The 22898-nt window shown below is 44.2% G+C and overlaps 1 protein-coding gene across 1 annotated transcript in view; it reads right to left on the bottom strand.

Annotated features, from left to right (window-relative positions):
- Positions 1-22898, bottom strand: part of ITK (IL2 inducible T cell kinase) — a gene marked incomplete at its 5' end in the record, with an annotated part of 45411 nt that overhangs the window by 967 nt on the left and 21546 nt on the right. The window contains 12 exons of the mRNA XM_079772380.1: positions 1990-2147; positions 3830-3948; positions 4037-4101; positions 5020-5236; positions 5636-5807; positions 6155-6229; positions 6459-6592; positions 8504-8586; positions 12849-12903; positions 15252-15317; positions 17640-17791; positions 20475-20515. Of these exons, the coding sequence (XP_079628506.1) occupies positions 1990-2147; positions 3830-3948; positions 4037-4101; positions 5020-5236; positions 5636-5807; positions 6155-6229; positions 6459-6592; positions 8504-8586; positions 12849-12903; positions 15252-15317; positions 17640-17791; positions 20475-20515 (1337 nt within the window). The remainder of the gene's footprint in view (positions 1-1989; positions 2148-3829; positions 3949-4036; positions 4102-5019; positions 5237-5635; positions 5808-6154; positions 6230-6458; positions 6593-8503; positions 8587-12848; positions 12904-15251; positions 15318-17639; positions 17792-20474; positions 20516-22898) is intronic.

Raw genomic sequence — 22898 nt, 5'->3', positions numbered from 1 at the left:
GGGGGGAAAAGGAAACATATGTAATTCTTTCAACAATAAAGAATTTTAAAAATAATAAAAAAGTAATAGCTTCAAAAAAAACAAACAAACCCCCAAAACCCCAAAACTTAAAAGCAAGAAACAAATTACCTGATTTTAAAATGGGCAAAAGATCTAAACAGACACCTCATTAAAGAAGAAATACAAATAGCAAATGAGTATGAAAAGATGCTCAACATCATATGTCATTAGGGAATTGCAAATTAAAACAAGATACCACTTGTTTTAGAGATACCACTATGCACCTATTAGAATGACTAAAATCCACAACACGAACACTGACAATACCAAATACTGGTGAGGATGTGGAGTAACCAGAGTGCTCACTGCTGGTGAGAATGCAAAATGGTATAGCCACGGTGGAAGACAGTCTGGCAGTTTCTCACAAAGCTACACATGATGTTGTTATCATAAGATCCAGTAATCACACTTCTAGATATTTACCCAATGGAGCTGACACTTATGTCCATACATAAACCTACACACAAATGTTTATAACAGCTTTATTCCTGGTTGCCAAAAACTGGAAGCAATCAAGTTGTTTTTCAGTAGATTAATGGGTAAACAAACTGTGGTATATCCATACAATGGAATAGTATTCAGTGATAAAAAATAAATGAGTGAACAAGCCACAAAAAGACATGAAAGAATCTTAAATGCATATTGTTAAGTAAAAAAGTTCAATATGGAAAGGCTATACACTGTATGATTCCAACTAGATGACATTCTTAAAAAGGCAAAACGTGGATAATAAAAAGATCAATAGATGATAGGGATTTGGGGAGAAGGGGAGAAAAGATAAATAAAATAAAGGTGAAGCATGGTGGACTTCAGGGCAGTGAAACTATTCTGTATGATACTATAATGGTAGAGACATATTATACATTTTTCAAAACCTATAGGACTGCACAACTCAAAGAGTGAACCTTAATGTAAATGATGGATGTCAGTTAATAATGTACCAATAGTGGTTGATTAATTATAATAAATATACTACACTAATGCAAAATGTTATTCAGAGGGGAAAAGGTATGTGGGAACTCTGTCATTTGCTCAATTTTTCTGGAAATCTAAAACTTGTAAACAATCATGTTTATCAGGTTAAAAAAGAGAAAATGCTAAATAAATGTCATCTATCATAATGATTATAGCATTTAGCCCTTGTAAAATGAACTAGATTTGTTTTGTGCCCTTGTTTGTTTGTTTCTTTGCTTCTGATTATAAAGGATCTATGAACTTAGCTCTATGAATTTACAAATCAAGCATTATGTAATGCTCCACCAGTAAGAAAGAGCAGGTTTAGAGAATTGTCTAAGATTAATGACTAAGACAGGGCAATGCTGAGACAAAACCCAAGTATTCTATGGTTTTTCAATTCTACCTTGTTACCCTTCAATGATCTGAATGTGTATTAACTCCCTATTTCAGCAACTTTCAACTTCGGTTGAAATTTACCATTTCCTAACTCACCAAAGGACCTCTAAGACTCATGCTGATGTGGTTCAAGGCACAGCCTGTAACCCAAACGTGGATCACTGAGACATCTGGGAGGGTGCAGAGTAATTGGATTCCCTTTCTGAATTGTTGCATGAATAAAATGAACTTCTGATCCCCAATTTATAGAACTAACTTTATGTACATGCAACAGTTTTACAATGTTACACAAATGCTTTTTCCTCCCCTCAGGAAACTGAAATACCAACATGGGCTTCACTCCCTCCTTCTCTCTGACAATATGTTCATGGCTTGTGACATTATGTAGCAAATCAAATGATATTTAAGGTCACTGCCAGATCTCTCTAGTTACTAGACACTCCAAGTCACTTTCCACCTCATCTATTTCATTCATCCCTGCTGACTCATCCTCTTAAAGGGTCCCTTTCTCTGGGGAAGGGGGCAGACGCTGAAGCTGTAGGTTGTAATGCAGGGGAACCCACTTCCTTTACTGACCTCTTTCCAGCAATGATTCATGATCTGGTAGATATGCGAGGAGGCCAGCCGGGGCTTGTATAACCGAAATCCGGTGCTGATGTCTTCCACCACCTCTGAGTTGCTTCGGTTTTCATATGGGATTTTGCCTTCGCTGAAGACTTCCCACATTAGCACACCTATAAGAAATGGCGAGTGAAGCACAGCTAATGAGAAAGCTCACAAATAGCAAACAAACAAATGTACATCTAGAAATCACAGCCTCCTTGACATTAAGATTCAAGTCCCTACCTCTAAGAAGTAAAATATCAAGCCACCTGAGGCTTATTAGGCCTGTACTATTTCCAAAGAACAGAGATTTCCCAACCTTCTTAGTGGTGAAGAACTGTCAGGCTCAGCCCCCTGTTACATCTAACTCAAATGCTATTACTAAAACTTGCAGGGGACATAAACTCAAATGTCTACACATGATGTAAATGAGTGAAGCGGGTGAGGTGTGCCATAGGGACTAGTGAGGACTGTGGAAAACTGGGGCTCAAAAGTTCTGTCTTATCGAGACAGCTGTGATTTAGCTCCAGCAAGACAGAGCATATGAGGGCTCAGGATTATCACATTTTCTGATTTTTCTAAAGAAGTCATATATTGAGAGTTTTAAAATATAAACTCAATTTGATTTTTAAGAATACTGTGTAGACCAAGCCAAACACTTCTTCAGGTTGTCCATTTCGACCGCCTGATTTAATCCCTTTTCCTCCTCTGCCCAAAGTATAAATGCTAATACATTCCTTGAGGACAGAGTGGGAAGACAGCTAGCAGCCCGGGTGTTTTCAAAGCATATTCTAGAGAACCTTAGGGCAGAATCTTTCAAAGCATCATTTCCAAAACGTCTGAATAAATATCACCTCAGAAGTTTGCTCAAATGGTAGATCCTGGGCCCCCGCCCAGGCCTCTGGACCAGAATTTCTAAGGGATCCTCAGAAATGCCTCGGGCGTTTTGGAAATTCAGAATCTATCTGTAAATAAGACTGTTCAGCATCCCAAGATGCCAGGATTTCTAGTGAGATTTCTTTGGAAAATTGTGGTCTGAGGCTCAACGCTGGTTTGAAAACAATTGCTTCCATGCAAACCTTGTAAGGCATTGATGAGAAACTTCAGTAAGGCCCAAACCGGACTTGCTTGAAACACTACAGCTAATTAGGACAAAACCCTGCGTGAGGAGACAGCTCCCTCTCATCATTCAGGTGCCCGAGAGTCACCTCCTCAGAGAGGCCTTCCCAGATCACGTACTTAAAACAGACCCTCTCTCCATCCCAGTCACTCTCCACCCCATGACATGTCTTCTTCATAGCACTTCCTTATCACTACCTGACTGTAACTTATAGACTTGTGGATTAGCTTGTTTACATAATTGTTATCTGTCTCCTCCTAAACTTCAGCTTCAAGAGCAGTCTTCCCTGTACTGTGAGTTGTCCTATCCATTACTGTACTGTGAGCACCTACATTAGGCCCAGGCATACAGTAGACGCTCTATAAATTGTTGCTGAATGAATAAGTAGTTATCGAGGATTAAAGGAGGGAATATAATACTGGACAAAACATGGTTCTGATCCTCAAGGAACTCATATTCTAGTCTCCTGACTCCTCCAAGCTTTGGAACTCACAGCAGCTGTCACCAGAATCCTGTTTCCACTCTCATTTTTACCCTGTTTTCAAAGATCTCTAGAATAAATACAATAATAAGGGCCCCTTCATGCTTTTTAGAGCCGTTATTACACACAGACTACCAGCTGGACCCCCTCCCATCCAGAGTTCAAGGGCAAGTAGACTCAGATCACGTGGCTCTGGGCCAGGTGACACCCACCGAAGGACCACACATCCGACTTGCTGCTGTAGCGACTGAAGGAGAAGACTTCCGGGGACGCCCACTTCACCGGGAACTTGGTGCCCGTGGAGCTGGTGTACTGATCATCAAGGACGAACCTGGGAAGAGAGCGGAGAGAGCATGTCGGAATGTTCTGGGGGCCTGAGTCCCCCTCCGGAGGCTGTGCCGGCACCGTGTCCCCGTTACCTGGTCATCCCAAAGTCCGACACCTTGATGACTTGGTTTTCTCCCACTAAACAATTCCGGGCAGCCTGGACAGGGGGCAGGCCAACAAAAGGGAAAGAGAAACTGTTGGTGGATAATCAATAATGAAGGAGTCTCCTGTAACCAGGCCCCTTGCTTTTCTAGGTGCTGCTGTACGAGGCCTCGAGGAGCTCAACAAACGTTAACTGAGCTTCACGAACGCCTGATGGAAGGTAGCTAGAAAGAGGAATGTGTGAGGTCCTTTATCAGGATGAGGAAGTTTGGCCTTTTATCTTCATTTCTGGGATCCTAATTAGAAGAGAGATCCACATGTGGTCTAACCAATGATATGCTCTAATGCAACCATATGTGATAAAAATGTTAACATTAGGGCTGCTGGGAAGAGTCTGTCGCCATTTGACTAAAATAAGAATGTTTTCAAGTTTCTAATCCCCTTAAAACTATTTCTCAGTAGGGAGAGTACCTATTCCCCAATTAGTATCCCAGAATGTGGCATCGGAAGAGCCCTTAGTGATAAGAGATTCCAGGGAGCCTCAAATTTTAATGTGCCTACAATCCCATGGCGGAGTGTGTTAAAATAAGGATTCCTGACCCCCAACCCCCAGAGGTTCTGAGGACAGTACTAGTAGATTCTAGTGGGATTCTCATAGATCCTGGGATAACACTTTGAGAAAAACTACTTGTCCACTTCCCTTGTTTTACCTGGAGGACACAGAGAGGCAAAGAAAAAGAGGCTGTTCGTTGCATTTTGGAAGAATGTAAACTGCATCTCAGGGTTACAATTAGAGGTGGAGCTGCAATGAGAGCCCCACTCGAAGTCCTCATGAAGCACTTTCCCACTGGGACATCCCGAAGTGGGTAGAGGAAGGGAGGGGGGTGTGACTTGATATTGACTAATGCATCCCAGTCTACATTTCAGGGCCCTTCATCCTGGACCCGAAGGTGGATGCCCTGCACCGTCTTACCAGGTCCCTGTGGATGACACACGCCTCTTCCAGGTAGGCCATGCCCTCGCACACGTCCAGGCACATGCCCAGCAGGGTCTCTGCAGCCAAGAGCCCCCGCTGGCTGCGCAGGTAATCCGACAGGCAGCCATGCTCCATGAACTCAAACACGAGGCAGATGGGGGCCTGCTCCAGGCACACCCCGTACAGCTGGACCAGTTTGGGGTGAGAGAGTTTCCTGGAGGAAAAAGGCAAGGGGTGAGATGGCCCAAACTTAGTTTCCTAAAAATGACACCCCCCCCCCTCAAAAAAACAACAACACACAAAAGCATGTCACTTGAGCCTAGACCTGAAGGATGGCAACTGTGTATGAGGATGAGTGTAGGACTGTGTGGCTGGCATGCTGTGAACCGGAGGAGAGATGGGTAGGGGGTGAGATTCACCAGCTGGCAGGGCCAGACCATGCCAGGCCTGGGGACCACGGTGAGAGTGTGATTTTATTCTCCGTGCCATAGAAAGCCATTGCTGGATTTGAGCAGGGAGCTGGCACAACACGGCATCAGGGTGCTATTTAAAGAACACAGCCGAGAACACCCTCCCCATGGCACCGTTGTCTACCCTGGTTCGGACCACTCACATCATGACTTCAGCCTCCTCTATGAAGTCCTCTTCTGACATAGCTCCTTCCTGAATGGTTTTGATGGCCACCTTGTCCTTGTTGAGCCAGTAGCCAAGATGCACCAGTCCGAACTGCCCGCTGCCAATCTCCTGCACGAAAGTGAGCTCCGAGGGGTGGATCACCCATTTCCCTGGAGGGGACAGAGAGGGTTTTCCAGGGTTGGCAAGCAGTACTAAGGCATTGTTTGCTAATACGTTTCTAATAGCATTTAGTAGAGTGCTCTGTACAAAGCAGGTGTTCAATAAGCACTTCATCGATGAACTCTCAACTAAAGCCAATGGACATTGATTTGGCCAAGATACATGGTCTCACACCTATACGCTCATTTGTACACACATCTCCAGATGTACCTGTTCTAATGGCCATTCTAAGTCTGGGGAAGAGTTAGGTTCATGGGACGTCCATTCAGATTTGCCCCAGACCTTTAGGGACACGAGTTTCAGGCAAAGGTATAACATTCCTGAATGCACTGCTCACCGTATCTCAGCCCAGCTGTGACGGGGGCTTTCTGCCTCCAGGAACAAACAGGATAGCGAAGTCGTGTGACCAGGCCTGGGTTGATTAAAAAGCAAAAGGCTGTGGTTAGAGCTTTGCTGTACCAACAACCATCCAAGTTAAATCACCAGGAAGGAATATAACGCAGTGCAAACGCTACTTTTATTCTGGAAAACAGATTCCAAAGCCCAGTCATTGATATTCCACCCTCTCTGAGAAGAATCAGAAACACAGGTGGGCAAGTGGCGAAATCCCATGATCCCCGCCCTTGTCCTGCAGGACTCACCTCCTCCGTTGTGCTGGTGATAGTTGATAAGGAGAGGGATGGAATCGAACACATACTTTTCAGCCACATAGTATCGCTTGGGGTTGTCATTTGTTTCTTTGATGTGATAGTGCTTTATGCAGGGGTTGCTCTCACTTAAACAAATGCAACATAAATGCAATAATTAAGAAGCAATGCTTTGACACAAAAATGCCAACTGGTACCAGGTTCCTACTAGCTTTTGTTTTTTTTTTCCTCTCTCACAAAGGCAACAGGAACATTTCAACCTGTGTCCGTCTGGACAGGTTGGCCCTGGGTGCTGCTTTAAGGACTGGAGTCTGCATCTGGACCTTAGAGTCAGTGCCGTGATGTTTCTTCCAAAACCACAAAATGGGAGTGGTCTCATATATGCTATGTGTTTGCCTTCCCTGCTCTAAGGATTTAGCTAGTTATCAGCATATGCTAGGGAAGCATGCTGGGCCCCTTCGCACCAGTTTGATGTGTGCGGCAGAGTTAACCTAGCAGCCCTGACTCAGGTCCTTAGAAAGACCCCCTTGCAAGGGTGGCCCTGGGCTGGCATCTGGGAACTTGGATTTCGGGAGGATTCTCACCATTCTCTGACTAATAAGGTGGCTCCCTGTGCCTCAATGGTTTGTATAAACAATGTGGTTATGCCCAATGCCTGCTTTTCTTCTGGGAGCCTGGAAGTTTGCTGTGTGCTAGGCAGAGGCTGCCTACGTGGCCAGCCCCCAGTGAAAACCATCCGCACTGAGTCTCTCTTGAGCTTCCCTCGTAGATGCCACTCCCCTCCGCCTCCTCTCCCACCCCCCCTCCCCCCACACACACCCCTTGCCCCTGTCCCTGTTGTCCCAACTTGTTGCTGGAGAAATTCTGCAAGCCCTGTGTGACCCCACTGGGAGAGGACTCTGGTCACTTATCTTTGGTTTTCTCTGGATTTGGCCCCAGGTGCCTTTTGCTGATTTTGCTTTGCATCCTTTGGCTGTGATAAATCTCAGCCTCGAGGACCACTAAACGCTGAGTCCTGCGTTTAGTCTTCCTAGTGAGTCACTGAACCTGGGGGTGTCTCAGAGACCTCCACGCTGCCTTGGTTGGCTCTCCTCTATTCTACCTTACGCAGTTGCATGTCACTCTCGCCACTGTCCCCCAGGCAGGGCAGAGGTGGGCCCCTCTGTGATGTGCACCCCGTTCTTTCCCACCCCTGGACAGCGCCTTTCCTCTCTGTCGCCTGTCTAAACCCTGCTCTTGCTCTGTGTCTTGCTGACATCCTCTGTCCTCCAACAAGTATTCCACGAGGACCCCTTCCTAATTCATTTCCCCTCTTCTCTTACTTCTTTCTTTATCTTTGGTAATTGCCCAACTGCTTACTCTTCCTAATTTTCTGATTAGAAGAGAATTTGACATCATTTTACAGAGGTGGAAACTGAGGCCTGGAGAGGGGCAGACCAGTAGTGAGGGTCTTGTGGGCAGTCAGCGGAGTCATGACGGGGCTTGGCCACTCGCACTCCATTGCCTCAGGAAAGTGCCAGCAGCTCTCCGAGCCTCAGCTTCTCCTTTGTGAAGGGAGCAGAGGAGCCCTGCCTTCAGGGCTCGTTAGGGTTAGACATGGTCTGCGATGTTCTGGCACATAGTAAGGACTCGGGAAATGGCAGGCAGCTTCATTAGCAGAGCCAGAACTAGAATTCATATCTTCTCGCTTCCAGCCAGAAGTATCTTCTTTATTATTCCGTGTAATCAATTACAAACTCATCAAACACAGGGCCAGGTATTTCCTTTCCCTCGAGCTCTGCACTCAGGGATGCTGACTGCGAAAGGAACCTGGCACCCAGCCCCAGCGCGGTCATGTTCCTGTTGGTGACTGCAGTTTTGTCCCTAACCTCTCTGGCCTTGGACATCTCCGGGGGGGGGGGGGGGGGGGGGGGCGGGCAGGGAACACACATCATTCCCAGCGACCCTTCGACCTCTTGCTCTGACATTGCCGTGGGCTACCCTCCTCACCCCCTTCAGGACTGCTTCTCCCCACTCTGCCAAGTGAGGGGGCGCCATACCTTACGATGGCCTTGGTGAAGACAGACAGGGTGTACGTGCCTGGAGTCCTGGAATCCCGTACCATGAAGGCTCCTTCTTTGCCCTGGAATGGTCAGAAAGGATGGAAGGTTAGTGATCCCAGAAAACCAGGCTCAAGCACGCAGCTCCGCTTTCTTGCTTGTGAATGAGGGGGCGGGAGGATTCTGTAGGCCAGCTAGGCACAGAGCAGACTTTCAGCAACAATGGCTGCCATTTTATATATTCGTTCAACAGATATCTCTCGAGTTCTTACCATGGACTATGGGCTATGGGTCATGAGCCATGGGTCAGAGACTATTCTAGTGAGGATGGAAGTAGTAATGAAGACAAACAGACACAAGCGCTGCCCCCTTGGAGCTGGCCACGTACCCGATTCATTGCAGATATTGTCCAACCCTCACCACAACACTGCAATCTAGATGTTACCATCTTCGATTTCCTGACAAGGATACCGAGTGCCAGATCTTAAGTGACTTTCTCATGGCCTACAACCAGTAAGTGGCAGACCTGGGGTTTGAACCTTGAACGTGGCCTGTGAGCAAAGCCAGTGTTCATTCTACTACTCCATGGTGCCTCCATTCATCAAATGTTAGAAGCCTCATCTGCATTCCCCCACAAGGGCATAAGCTTTCTGTCCTGGAAGCTTCATCAGTCCCTTAATGAAAAACAGTATCTTTTAGGCCCTTTCCAAAGTGCTGATTTTGCTATTGGGCAAAAGGAGAAAAAATGTGAAGCTTGCTGAGCACACGAGGGAAGTGGAGAAAAAGGGAAGACCCAAGTATGTCTCCTTTACTTCCCTGACAATATTGCTAGCGCTGATAAAATCAGTATAAGCAAATGGATATTCCAGTTTATTTCTTCCTGGTGGCAACTTTAAAATCTTAGCTTTGTTTGAGTGCTTCATGTCTAATGCTCTGTTCCCACCCACCTGTAAATCTCTGCTGGTGATATTTGCAAAGCCTATTATTATGATTTACTTAACTTAGACATAGTGTGGTCCTTCAGGGAAGGCCAGAAAGAGAGAGGAGCCTTGGGCAGTGGGCATACATTTGTCGCATGTGGAGCAAAGCATACACAATTTAGAAGAACACAGGCCCCTCCATTCCCCAACCCCAACGGTGGGCTGTCTACCCATAAAAGTAATACTCACAGATGGCCATGCTGATTGTTTGAATCCTAGAACCTCAGGGTTAGAAAGGACCATATAAAGCCTATCTAGTTCAAGGTTATCCCAACCTCAGCACCATTGACATTTTGGGCCCCGTAATTCTATGTGGTAGGAGCCTTTCCTGTTTATAGGATATTTAGGAGCATCCCTGGCCTCTAACAACTGGATAACAGGCATTAGCAAGTGTCCCCTGCTGGACAAAACCACCTCTGGTTGAGAACCGCTGATCTGGCCTAACTCCCTAAACCCCGGAGTCCCAAACTTTGTTTATTATCACAAGTACCTGAGACAAAACAAAATAGCAACAGCAAACAACTGACCATGCTCTGTCCCATATCTACACACTAGAATCTCCAAGACGGGGACCCTGGTACCTGAACTTTTCAAAAGCTTGCCATGTGATCCTTATAGGCATTCAGGTTTGATGTCCACGGACCCAGCTAAACAGGCAGCTCTTATTTATAACAGTCCTGATGAAGAGTCTCTGTCTCACAAAGCACTGATAGTTAGACAGCTTATCCTTGCACACAAACACAATCTGCTTCCTCTAACTTTGCCCTAAATGTGCAGGATGTGTGTGTGTGGGGGTGGGGGTGGTGGTAGCGGGTGAGGAAATTGGGGACAATTGGCTCTTACAAATACTGCTCATTGTTGCCAAACATATAGTTTACCACATAAAGTTTGTGAAACTCCCCAAACTCTTCTTATCTCTGCTGGGAGTTTTAAGAATCTATTTTGAAATTTGGGGGGTGGAGAATGAAGGTGGTCAAAAGGTACAAGCTTCCAGGTATAACCTAAATAAGCCATGGGGATGTAATGTACAGCATGGGGACTATGGTTAATGATACTGAATTGTATATTTGAAAGTTGCTGAGAGAGTAGGTCTTAAAAGTTATCATAAGGAAAAAAAAACAAACTTGTAACTGTGTAGTGATGGCTGTAAACTAATCGTGGCAATCAGTTTGCGACATATACACATGTATGAAATCATTATGTTGTACACCCTAAACTTATACAATGTTATATGTCAGTTTTGTCTCTCAGCATCATGTTTGTGATATTCATCCACCCATTATGTGTAGCATAGATTGTCTTCCAAATGTCTCCCCTTTTGCCAAATAGCGAAGCGTTTGCTCTTGCCTCATTGAAATGTGATGGCAGGAAGAAACAAAACTTCAACAGAGGCCAACTTTATCTGCATATGTAAGTTATTCTAAAGGGGAAGAAACAAACCAAAAAGCCCAGAAGTTTAATATCTCTTCTATTTAATTAAGAGCATTTTTTTTGCTGCAATTCCTTCAAAGAGGCCATTATATATATATATATATATATATATATATATATATATATATATATATATATATATATTTTTTTTTTTTTTTTTTGACAAAGATTTGTAATCAGAGCCGGGCCCAGCTGTTAACAAGAGGCATGGCAGACATGAGGAGCAGGCGAGGCCAGGTTTGCAGTCAGCTCTGCGGTGCAGGAGGCGCTGAGCTCCTCCTCCCCTGCAGTTGCTCTAGGCGACAGGCAGCGATGGTGACAGGAAACTCTGGTTTGGGGCTGAGGGGGCCTAGAGTTCTGGGGAAAATGAGGCATCCAGAACATGCCGCACCACCTACTTCCTGAAAAGGGCTCAGAGGAAGTCACAACCACCAAGAACAGGGGAGGCTGAAGGGTCTTTGCTCATATCATTGCCATACACTGGGGCACTGGCCTGAGCAATGCAACCTGGGGCAGGGGAACCTCACTCCAATGGGACATTGTCAAGGTCTTTATATACTGGTGCCTTTTATACTTTATCTAGAAAAACATAAGTATCTCTCTCATCATTGATATTTCTATCTCTCTTTCCTTCTCCCTTCCTCTCTGAAATCAATAAAAAAATATTTAAATAAATAAATAAATAAATAAAAGTTTCCCAGTGGTTCTGTTGGGAACAACAGGAAAAGATCAAATGCTAAGTCAATGTGGAACCAAGTAGAAACCAGAGTCCAATAATGACTCAGCTCAATTCCTCGTCTTCCAGGAAATCTTTCTAACTCCACTAGCATCTTCTCTGAACTCAGAGACCCCTGAAAGCCTGCCTCATATGCTCATAGCTTATCTTAGATTATGCTTGAAGTCTTTTTTCAGAGTTTGTTTTGTTTCCCAATAGAGCCCAAAGCTCACTGTGCTCAGCAAAATGGTAAGGTCCTGGAGTTTATATTAAGAAGTCCTAATAAAGGAAATGGTGCAAACATACCATAACTGAGACAGGTAATAATTGAGACAGCCGGTGTAAGAGACTGCCTGTATCACATTCATCACCAGTAAACACACAGAGTCTTTTGGAGAATCCACAGACACCTAAACCTTCCCTCTTCGATGAGGACAAGTTGCCCAAGGGCAGAACATCTTACCGTGTCCTCTTGTTAGCTGCCTGCTAAGAGCAACTTACCCAAAGAAGAAAAACCCAAGTTTGCTATCCGCAATATGACTGTGGACTTTCCTTCTCCCCTCCCATTTTCCTCTTACAGATATTATATTTGTTTCCTCTGGTAGAATGAATCAATCTATTATCAGTTTCTCTTGTGCAAAAGTAAACAGACATTAATACTAAACTCTGTGTCTTTAAATTATTCTTTGACAATATTCATCATCCTTCTACCTTCCCATCACAGCCTTTCATACCCTTCCTGACATCTTCCCAGGTTCCTTCTCTAAACTCCTAACCACTGTCCAAAATCATGGATGGTTTGGGTGGCCAATTATCCATTTGCCTGGGACTGGTGGGGGATAGGGGTGCCCCTGGGACACAGGAGTCTCTGTTTTACAAGTAGAACAATCCCAGGCAAGTCAAGATGAATTGGCCATTCCAGCTTCATTCCATTCAGGAAAGATTTGAATTTGAGTCTTAAAGATAGGAAATACTTTCAAACCACAACTGGAAAATGGTATATGATGAAATGGCAGGAATAGTGTTGACATTTGGCATAAGGAGATTAATACCTTCATTAACTCATGCCTACTGCTTACTGGTCTCACTGGGAAGGCTAGGGTTGGGCACTAGTCATTAACATCATCTGAATATTAGACTCGGATGGAGAGATTTTTCTTTAAATAGCTAATGCCAGCACAATTTATTTTAATTCAAAAGGCGGGTTAAGGAGACTTACTGTGTCCAAAAGAAGTTTTTCAGCTTTGTCTCGGCTGATACTCTTATTGTACCACCTGAAAGCAGGAAAAAGCCATATATCAATGACATTTAAAATGTTTGATGATTTACTTGTGAAAGATAATTAATGCCAGAAATACCTCCAAGAGGGGGAATATACATTTTTATTTGACGCAGGCTTCACCATTCTATATTGCTTTATAGTTGGTTGGAATTTTGGGTTTGTCTCTTCTATCATAAATTAGGAGATTCTAATTAAAAGCAAAAACAAAACTTCCAAGCCTGGTGAGCATTTGGAATAAATGCATATTTCTTTCTACAGGCATTGATTATTTTAAAAAAGAATTCTATTTAAGCATGTTTTATATGTGTTTCATTGTAGCTCAAGGATTCTTAGAACTGATGGCTCTTTTAGCTGAGGGGTGAGGTTATTTGTGTACTTCATCAGAATGAATCTCATTTTGAGAGACTCTTCAGAAAATAAATGACAGCTCTTCACTATAGAATTTATTCAAATTTCAGCAACAAATAATTTGACCGCATTTGAACTAATAAAAACCCACATAAGTTAATAGAAGTCTTCACAGCTAGCATTCTTCAACCTTTATATCACATATTTGGTGAGGACTTAAAAATTTTTTATTTTTAAATAATTTCAAGGGTATAGGAAAGTTGTAAGACACTATAAAAGAACTCCCATATACACTTCTCCCAGAGGAACCAATTGTTTACATTTGCCTTACCAGTGTCTCTGGATAGATAAATATACTATATTTTTCTGAACCATTTGAAAATAGACTATTATTCCTAATGACTTCAGTATGTATTTCAAAGAAATAGAGTATACATTTATATAACCACTAGAGGCCCAGTGCATGATTGAATCATGCACATTTAGGCGGGGAGCTGGGTGCCTGTCGGCTGGTGCACCAGGCCTTTCAGAAGCCTCCGGTGGGGCGGAGGCTTCTGAAAGGCCTGGTGCCTGAGCAGACAGGCACCCAGCTCCCACGCTTTTGCTTTTGATCGCTGGTGCACCAGGCCTTTCAGAAGCCTCCGGCGCTGTGGAAGCTTCTGAAAGGCCTGGTGCCTGAGCGGACAGGCACCCAGCTCCCACGCTTTTGATGGTCCGCGGTGAGCTGGCTGCCCCAGAGGCCCCTTCTGTGCCGCAGCACAGCCATGGCGCAGACGCTGAGCTCAAGCGCAAGCTCAGCGTCCCACCGGCCCAATCAGCCACCCTGGCCACCCCGAGTCCCGCCCCCCCCGCGCCTCCTGGCCAATTGCGGGCATAGCGAAGGTACGGTCAATTTGCATATTTGTCTATTATTAGGTAGGATTATTAGGTAGGATAATACAATTATCCAAATCAGGAAATTTAACATTGATACAATACAGTTATTTAATATCAGACCTTATTCAACGTTCATCAGTTGAACCAATAACGTGTATTGCAACTAATTTTTTAATGGTTCAAGAGCCGATCCAGGATTACTAGTGCCCCACCTCTGAATCCACAATTCGTCCCTCCAAGAACTCCTGGTCTGCATAGTGGGAAGTGTGGTTTAGAAACCAAGATCCGGTGTGCACACGGCTACTTTGGTGTTACTGCTTCTGGGCCTTTCAGCAGCTGAGCCGGGGAATCTATGTACATATGGAGAGTACTCTGGACACTGCAATTTGATTGTATTAAACTCTAAGTAGTTCCACTAAAATAATATCCATGTGGGCTCTTCTAAATGGTAGCTTGGAATAAACAACACAAGCTAAGTAGCTATTTAATACCTATTTGTCTGCTATTTTAGTATTAGACGTGTTAAACCATGTTTTGAATCAGTTTGTATTTGAACTGGTGTTCATAGCATTTTTTTTTTCCTTCTCAATTAACACCAATATTCCTGGGACTCCCAGAACCATTTCCTTTCCTACAATCTGCACAGGCATCCGAAAAGCATCCTCCTGGTCAAAGGGCAGGTGAGTACACCCACCTCCCTCCCCTTCTCCTATATAAAGTGTCCTTCTGCTGTTATTTAGGGATCAGAGTATGGGGAGAAGAAAGCAGGTCAAGAAGATAAAATGGCCGAAATCGGTTTGGCTCAGTGGATAGAGCGTCGGCCTGCGGACTGAAGGGTCCCGGGTTCGATTCCGGTCAAGGGCATGTACATTGGTTGTGGGCACATCCCCGGTAGGGGGTGTGCAGGAGGCAGCTGATTGATGTTTCTCTCTCATCGATGTTTCTAACTCTCTATCCCTCTCCCTTCCTCTCTGTAAAAAATCAATAAAATATATTTAAAAAAAAAAAAGAAGAAGAGAAAATGCCTGGTGATTTTATCATCAACCAACAATTTATTTCTAAACTAAGGAGAACTCCTTAGTACCATATTTTTGTAAAATAAATAAAATATCTTACTCGTAGGTTTCCAGGCTATTTGCAGATTTTTCCACCAGATAGCTGCTGGGTACGTATCCTTCATGTCTGTAAAAGGGAAATCAATGTTTAGACTAATAGAGGACTAATTTTCACATCTCCATTTTATAAGTTTAATTTGCTAAAAGTCCCTTAGAGTTGGGAGAGTCTCACATTATTTGGCATTCCTGATAAGAGATTTTGAAGTTTGAGAATAAAAGCATTGCTAAAAAATAACAACCATCTATCTGTCAAAGGTAATAGATTCACTACTGAAATATGAACCGTACTAAATAAAACACAATGATTTTACTTAAAAGGTGCTGCTTGCACTTCTCCTCAGTGTGAAAGTTCCTCTACTGGAAAAAAAAGGTCAATGTGCAGTCTCTATTTTCTATAAGGAAACTTTTTCTGCATGTGATAATCAACATTTTTTCCACTTTAATGCTGTTATGATATAATCAGGAAACCAAAATAATTTAAATATAAAAAATTACTATCCAACCACAGGTGTCAAAAAATACTGCCAGTCAGCATTGTAAGTTTTAATTCAAAGCCTCCCTAATATTCTTGGTTAATTGAGCTCCTTCAGACATAAATGGTAAAACATGAGAAAAAAGGAAAAAGTCATGTTGGATTTGGGGGTGGGCGTCCCTTTTGAGCAAGACTAAATAATTTTGCATAAACGAAGACCTACAGATTAAGGGACTAATAAGCGCATCAAAATACTTCACATTTGTGTGTCGCTTTGTGCTTTTCAAAGCACTTTTACATTCACATTCATGATTGCATTTAATACCACAAGGTGAGAGCAGTGTGCCTTCACTCTCTCGGCCTCTGACTCTACCTGCAATGAGGGACCTAAACTAGATTACACATACAATCCCTCCAGACTCTGCCAGTCTATCAGAAGATGCCTGACAGTTTCTTGCTTTTTACTTCGTCAAGTGTTTTTGCCATTTTTTCGATCCAGTGATTATGTTTATGGGGCATGTGTAATCTATTTCACAGAATTGTTTTGAGGTTTGAAGAAAGCACGAATGGGGATGTTCATCATGGGGTGATGATCTCATGTCCTGTGCCCATGGCTGACAGAGCTGGTCAATCATGACAGGCTTTCTTTGGAGAATTGGCCTTCCAGCCACAGAAGCCTCCTTAACACCATGCTCATGGTAGTCAGTGCCAAGTGACAGGAGTCAGCTTGTTCTGAAATTTGCTATTTCTTTTATATCTCTTAATATCTGTTTCTGCCACACTGTATGTTTACAATTATAATAATAGGTCAAATACTATTTTTGCTTTCAAATAGAATGACTGAGTTTTAACATGCCAACCAAAGCTGGGTTTTCTACACAAGTGATGATAATTATCTTCACTTGTATGTGGATATAGAATTTACAAAGACCTTTCACTTTCATCATCTCACTAATTTTTCTCAAAATTCTGAGATAGTCAAAGCTGATATTATCAGGCCTGGCCGGGTAGCTCAGTTGGTTAGAATATTGTCCTGATACGCCAAGGTTGTGGGTTCAATCCCTTGATCAGAGCTCATACAAAAATCAACCAATGAATGCATAAATAACTGGAAAACTAATCTCTCTCTCTCTCTCTCTCTCTCTCTCTCTCTCTCTCTCTCTCTCTCTCAAATCAATAAATAAAGCTGGTATTATAATCTGTATTTTGCAGATGAGGAAATGCATTCACAGAGGTTAAGGGACTTTTCCAAAGTCCTATGCAACAAGAGCAGCTGACACTAAAGTGTAACTCTTCTGTCTTGCCACCTTGTGTACTTTCCATGATATCGCACTATTACAGAGCAAACGGGGAAATTCCCATATGCCGATTGGCCTCTGGGGTGTCCTCTTCAAAGCCCTTAGAAGTGCAGAGTTGAGCCTTTCCACAAGCCACTGAACAAAGGGCAAACTGTCATTTGGGAAAGTGAGACCTAGGAGAAGAAATTTTCTGGCACCTCAGGTGCTAAAGAAATGTTAGTTGGTTGAAGGGATGGATTTCTGAGTAGATTCCTCTGCTGTTTGGAGAGCCAGGCAGTCTTGAACCTGTGTCTGGTACAGCCTTCCCATATGGGCACCATAGTGCTTCTTTGTGGAATAAATTGTCAGTCTCCCAAATGGTGGATGTTAGTAGAAAAACCCAAGAGATTTTTAGATGAGTTTGGGGGCCCGGAGTGCTTGATGGGGCGCAGGGAGCAAGCATAGCAAGTGACTGCCTCCCAGCCACTTCTGAGAAATGGAAAGACACCCCTCAATGACTTCTTCCTTCCTCCTCCTCTGCCTCCGCTTTCCTCTCCTAATTCAGTGCAATGGTCATGCTGAGAGGCAGGACAAACTACCTCACCTCAAACGCTGGACAGCAACCACAGAGAGGCCTTACCCATTCTTGTCTTGAACTCTCCACCAGTGAATCTCAGAGCTGTCCAGCAGGTAGTACTCGTCATTGCGCTGTAGCGTGAGTTCCTGAGGATCGTTCGTTTGGTAGTCATACAAGGCAATGACCAGGGTTTCCTCATGCTCCTGAAGTGATCGCTGGAGGAGGAAGACAAAATCAAAGACGTAGAAAGGAGGTAAACTGCAGAGCGAGGTCAGCAAGTCCCTGCGCTATAACTTGCTCCTGGGAGGGTGTCAGGTCAAACATCAGTTCCTACAATCCACTGGGGTATTCTCTGAGACAATTGCCTTCCTCTAGTTGTCTTTCTTTATGTGTTAGGATTATAGTACTGAATATGACGCAAGGACATTCAATACCTGGAATTCATCACCCCTCTCATTCTACAAGGTGAATTCCGCCCACAGTGAATTCCAGGTAGCCACTCACATGTCACAAAATCCTGCTGATTTCTCCATTTGTACTATGTCACATGTTGCAGCCTCTCTGCTGGAAGCATGACATTCTTGGTGAAGGTAATACAGTCAACACTAAATCATTTAGTCTATGCTTCTCTGATTTGATTTGTGGGTTTGTCCAGATCCATAGAATCATAAGCTGGGATTCCTCTTAGAGGTCATGTAATTCACTCTTTTGTTTAGAATGGGGAAACTGAGGCCCAGATGAAGTAATGGAAGTAGTCAGTTTAGCACTTGAATTAGTCTGAATGCTCTTTCCACTATAACACACGGGCTCCCTTCTTATGGGCTCTGTTGCCTATGTCTCAACTTCTTAATACCCTTCTTAGGATGAGAGATTGAGGACATTAAGAAGAGACTGTAAGGCTGACAAGTCCAGGATGGACCCACGTGCTGCGGGTTGGCAGATTTAGTGAGAGAGTACATGAGGGAAGAGATTGCGATTATTGGCTAGAACGAGATTTGTTGCTATAAAAGTAAAAAATTCTCTGAGTCCTTGAAGCATTTGATAGTGTAAAAATACTAGCGCTTAAAAGAGAGAGAGAGAGAGAAAAAAAAAGACCTTTTTTTGTGATCCCAGCTGTGTCCAGAATGGAATTTGAAGCTTAGCTATTTATGGAGCTTGTGAGGTGGTACATTGGGTTCCTCGAACTAGAGTTGATGGGCCTGAGGCTTTTGCCCTAAGAAGGAGGAGTTGTGTCAGGGACACCTGAAGATAAAGGCAGGATATGACTGTTCCACAGTCTCTCTCACACAGAGCATCAGCCTATTAACTCAGACTGGATTAAAATACATATAACACCTCTAGATGCCCATTCAAGATGCCGTCACCCATTAGGGGACAGAGCACGAAAGTGGAGGGAGAAATAAATTCAAGAGGCTCAAGGGGATGAATGTTGCAATGGATTTAAACCTGTGGTTGAAAGTAGAACAATGACGGCAAAGGCCCTGTGCTCTGACAAGTCTTCAAGAGCCAAGTGGCAGAATCCAAGGAGAGATGGGTGGGCAGTGTTTTCTGGCCTTCACCTTCATTGATGGTGAAAATAAGACAAGGGCAAACTGGCTTCAGGCGTAGAGGTGTGGGTTTAGATGAGACTGGGGGGGAAACCGTCTGCGTGCCAAGGTGGTAAGACTCCGAACCATGTCTTCAAGAGATGTGGTGAAATATTTTTAGAAGATCAATGAAAAAAAAAAAAGGGAGAAGAGCTCATTTTCTGCTACAACTTAAGCACACTGCTTTCCTGTTGTGAGGGATGAGGCTGATGACACAGATCTAAAAACCAGCCTGAGGTTTTGAGCGATTTAGAACTTCTCTTATGGGGATGCTGCCAGTTTCTGAAATGTCACCATGTTGGCTGGAGGGAAGCAGCAGAGCTCATCCTTCGGGAAGAGCAGTGAGGAAGCAGAATCAGTAGGTTCTGGAATTAAAGGGCAAGTACTAAAATGTGGTGTTTGGTGTTGATATGACCATAAGGGGCAGGGTGATCTTTCTCCCCTCCCCCCGCCTTTTTTTTTTTTTGTCTTCTTGACTAAATAGCTTCCCCAGAGTTGATTCAATATCACTGAAATCTTGGCCAGTGTTTCTCAAACTTCAGTGTGCCTCAGACTCACCTGGAGCTGTATTAAAATGCAGATTGCTGGGCCTCTTCCCCAGGGTTTTGATGCAGTAGGTCTGGGTTGGGGCCTGAGAGTCTGCATTGAAGTGCTAATAAGCTCCCAAGTGATGTTGGTGCCGCTGGTCCATGGACCAGACTTTGAGAACCACCACTCAAATTAGAGACCATCCCACCAGAAACTCTGCAGCCTACTGGTTTGACTCCTAAGTGTCTGAATGGCCTTGGGAGAGTCCCGAAACTTCTCTCGGGACTTGATTTCCCAAGTGTTAGAAAGAGAATAAAACTCTAACTCTCTTAAGCAGCTAGAACTCATAGTGAGTTTTGAACTAGTAAAAGTGCGGAAGTGCTTTGAAAAATATAAAGTAATATCAAATATATGCTTCCAAAGTGCCTTTATGTAGAATGAATATGCAATTTTACATAGAGTAAATATGCAAGTTTACATAGATGTGAGCTGCTATTATACTCCAAAGTGTTCAGGTGGCTGGACACACAATTTAATACAGTAAGCGTTCGTTGAGTGGACAAAGTGAGGTGAAGCTTTAGCAGCTCAGTGTCCCATTTACATGGACAGACCCACGAGACAGTTCAGGCCCAAGAAACCCAGTGTGCTGAGTTCAGCTGAAGCACGACAATCTGTTGCCTTCACAGAGGGTCTGAGAAATCGGGACAGGCAGGAAAAACGCATGCCAGTCAAGCAGCCCGCAGCAGTGGGCCCACCCTCGCCCAGTGCTAAAGGTCTCACTCACCCTGTTGTCTTCAGGAGTAGGAGGAAGAGGCTTCTTTGAAGCTGAAACGAGAAAAACAGAAAAAGAAAATGAGCCTAAAACTGAACATCCCCAACCGGAGGTGAGCCGTCGGGGGCTTTTCAGAGAAAAGGGGCCCTCCCGGAGGAGACCAGCAGGAGAAAGGGGCAGAAAGAGCCGGTGAGACACAGAAATACAAAGATCGACCCTGTTAGAACCTCTATTGTGTCTCCCTCAGCCTGCTGGTTCGCCGCGTCATTCTAGGAGACACCAGGAACTTCTGGAAGCCAATATTCCAGGCCTCTTTTTCTGTATTCCCAGGCAAAGCCTAACCCCAAGGTTGTGACAGGGATTAGGCTTGTGTCCTTCCTGGAGACTTCCATGATGGCACCTGCTAAGCCCAGGAGTGGGAATGGCTGACTCGGGGACAGTGACTCACTGGCTTCCTGATGCTGTTGTGGGAGGTGAGAGAGGGGGTGGCCACCAAGGCTGAAATCCACTTTTAGTTACCTTAAGGCCTCTGAGTATGTGTTTTTGCTGCCTCCTCCACACAGCACACACCAACACCTCTCTTTAGCTCTCCTCTCCTATTCCTTCTGTCCTCCTTTCTTCTCTCTTTCTTTTCATCTCTTTCCCCATCTCTCAGTATTTCTCTTGTGAGACCCTGAAAAGTCAGGTCTGGAATCCATGGATCAAGTGAGGGTGTCTGGGTGGCACATAGGAGGCCATTCACAGGCTTCTGCTCAATTCAAAGATTTCTTAACAATCAGAGATAAGAGGGGACTGGGCTGCATAAGTAGGTGGTGAGTTCCTCATCTCTGCATGAGGCTGACTTGATGTTGGACAGCCTGTGTCAGGGGTGTGGTAAGAGAAGGTTCACCTCCTTTTGTGCCAACTCCTTAAGCAAGGGCAGGGTGGGGTATTGGGTATGCAATTCACAGAGAAAAGGGAAAACCAACATAATAGGAAGCACGCTTCTTACTCAGCATTGAACTTGGAGCCAGGAGACTGGCATTCTCATTCCAGCTCCACCACATACCAGCTGTGTGGCCTTGGGCCCTTCTGGCCCTGAACATTCTGTGACTGGTCTCTTTCTTCCTCTGGCCTTGTTCTTCCCTTCCTTCCTTGTCCTCTGTGTGAAGTTGGTATGTAGTGAGATCAAGGCCAGTTCTGGTTGCAAAATTAAGTGTTGCTGTGGGTTGTATACAGCAGGGTCCATTTTTTACTCATCACCTCTCCTGCTTCCCAGACATACATGCACATACTGCTATATCTCAGCTTCATTCTTCTGTCCACAGATAAGAAAGACTAGTAGACACAATAGCCATTTATGGAGAGCTCAGTAAAGTAAGTGCCAGAAACTGTGCTAAGAGCTTTGCATAACCCAAGTCTCCCAACAACCCCACAAAGTAGCTACTTATAATCATTGTCCCCATTTTATAGATGAGAAAACTGGCTCAGAGATGCAGATAGGTTAAGTAACATATGTGAAGTCACATAGCAAGGAAGTGATGGGGCTGGGACTCACCCCCAAGTGTTTTTCACCCCAGAGGTCTGTGGAATTGGACCCTGCCCTGTATGTGTGCCCAACACAGGAATCCTATGAGACTTTGCCCAAAGCTAATGCTCATGTGCTGTGTGCACAGCATGGCATGTTCCCAGACTCTTCCCTTAGCTCTGTCAAAGCCGTGGTGCACAGCTATTTAAAACAAGTCTAAAGGAGTATAAAGAAAGCATGCTCAGATGGGGACATGATCTAGGTAGCAATGCAGAAGCAGGACCATTGGCAAAGTGACTGCCCTGGGTTCATGTGGGGAGAAGCTCAGCATGACCAGCCTCCCCAGGGGTCATCTGGTGAGTCATTCCAATGGTTCTCACACCTCAGTCATGTGTCCACCGCTCAGTGGAGGGAAACACTGCTCACCCTGAAGTGATACAGCTGTGACATGCATGGTGGAAACAGCAAATGGAAACACAGATTCAAAGAATTTCAAAAATGGAAAGGGGCTTAGAGAATATTTCATCTTAGGCCCCCTAAAACTTCCCTGACCATTTCAGAGATAAAGATGTTAGGGTCCTTCAATGGCCAAGTGACTCATCTGGGGGCCCACAGCAAAGTGCTGGAAGGAATTTGAACACCAGATTTCTGGCTTTGGGAAGGGTTTTCACTCACTGAGACCAGCCCATGCCACCCTGTCATTGTGGTCAATTCCACCCATATAAAACCTTCCATTTCCTTTTCATTAAATACTCATCTTCATAAGTATGGTCAATAGGGCTAATGCAGAGGATTGTTGATTTCTAAAATTAGATAAACAGTATTCTTCTGGGCCAAGGGACTGGTAACCTTTAACTTTCTCTTCCAAGGTGGAGGGTGAGAAGCAGTGGTTTTTAAACTGGTACTAAAATGGGCTATGACTCAGGAAG

Source organism: Cnephaeus nilssonii (genome assembly GCF_951640355.1).
Source record: "Cnephaeus nilssonii genome assembly, chromosome: 5".
NCBI lineage: Eukaryota > Metazoa > Chordata > Mammalia > Chiroptera > Vespertilionidae > Cnephaeus > Cnephaeus nilssonii.
Note: the sequence above shows the minus strand (reverse complement) of the source record. Positions and strands in the feature narration are given on the sequence as shown.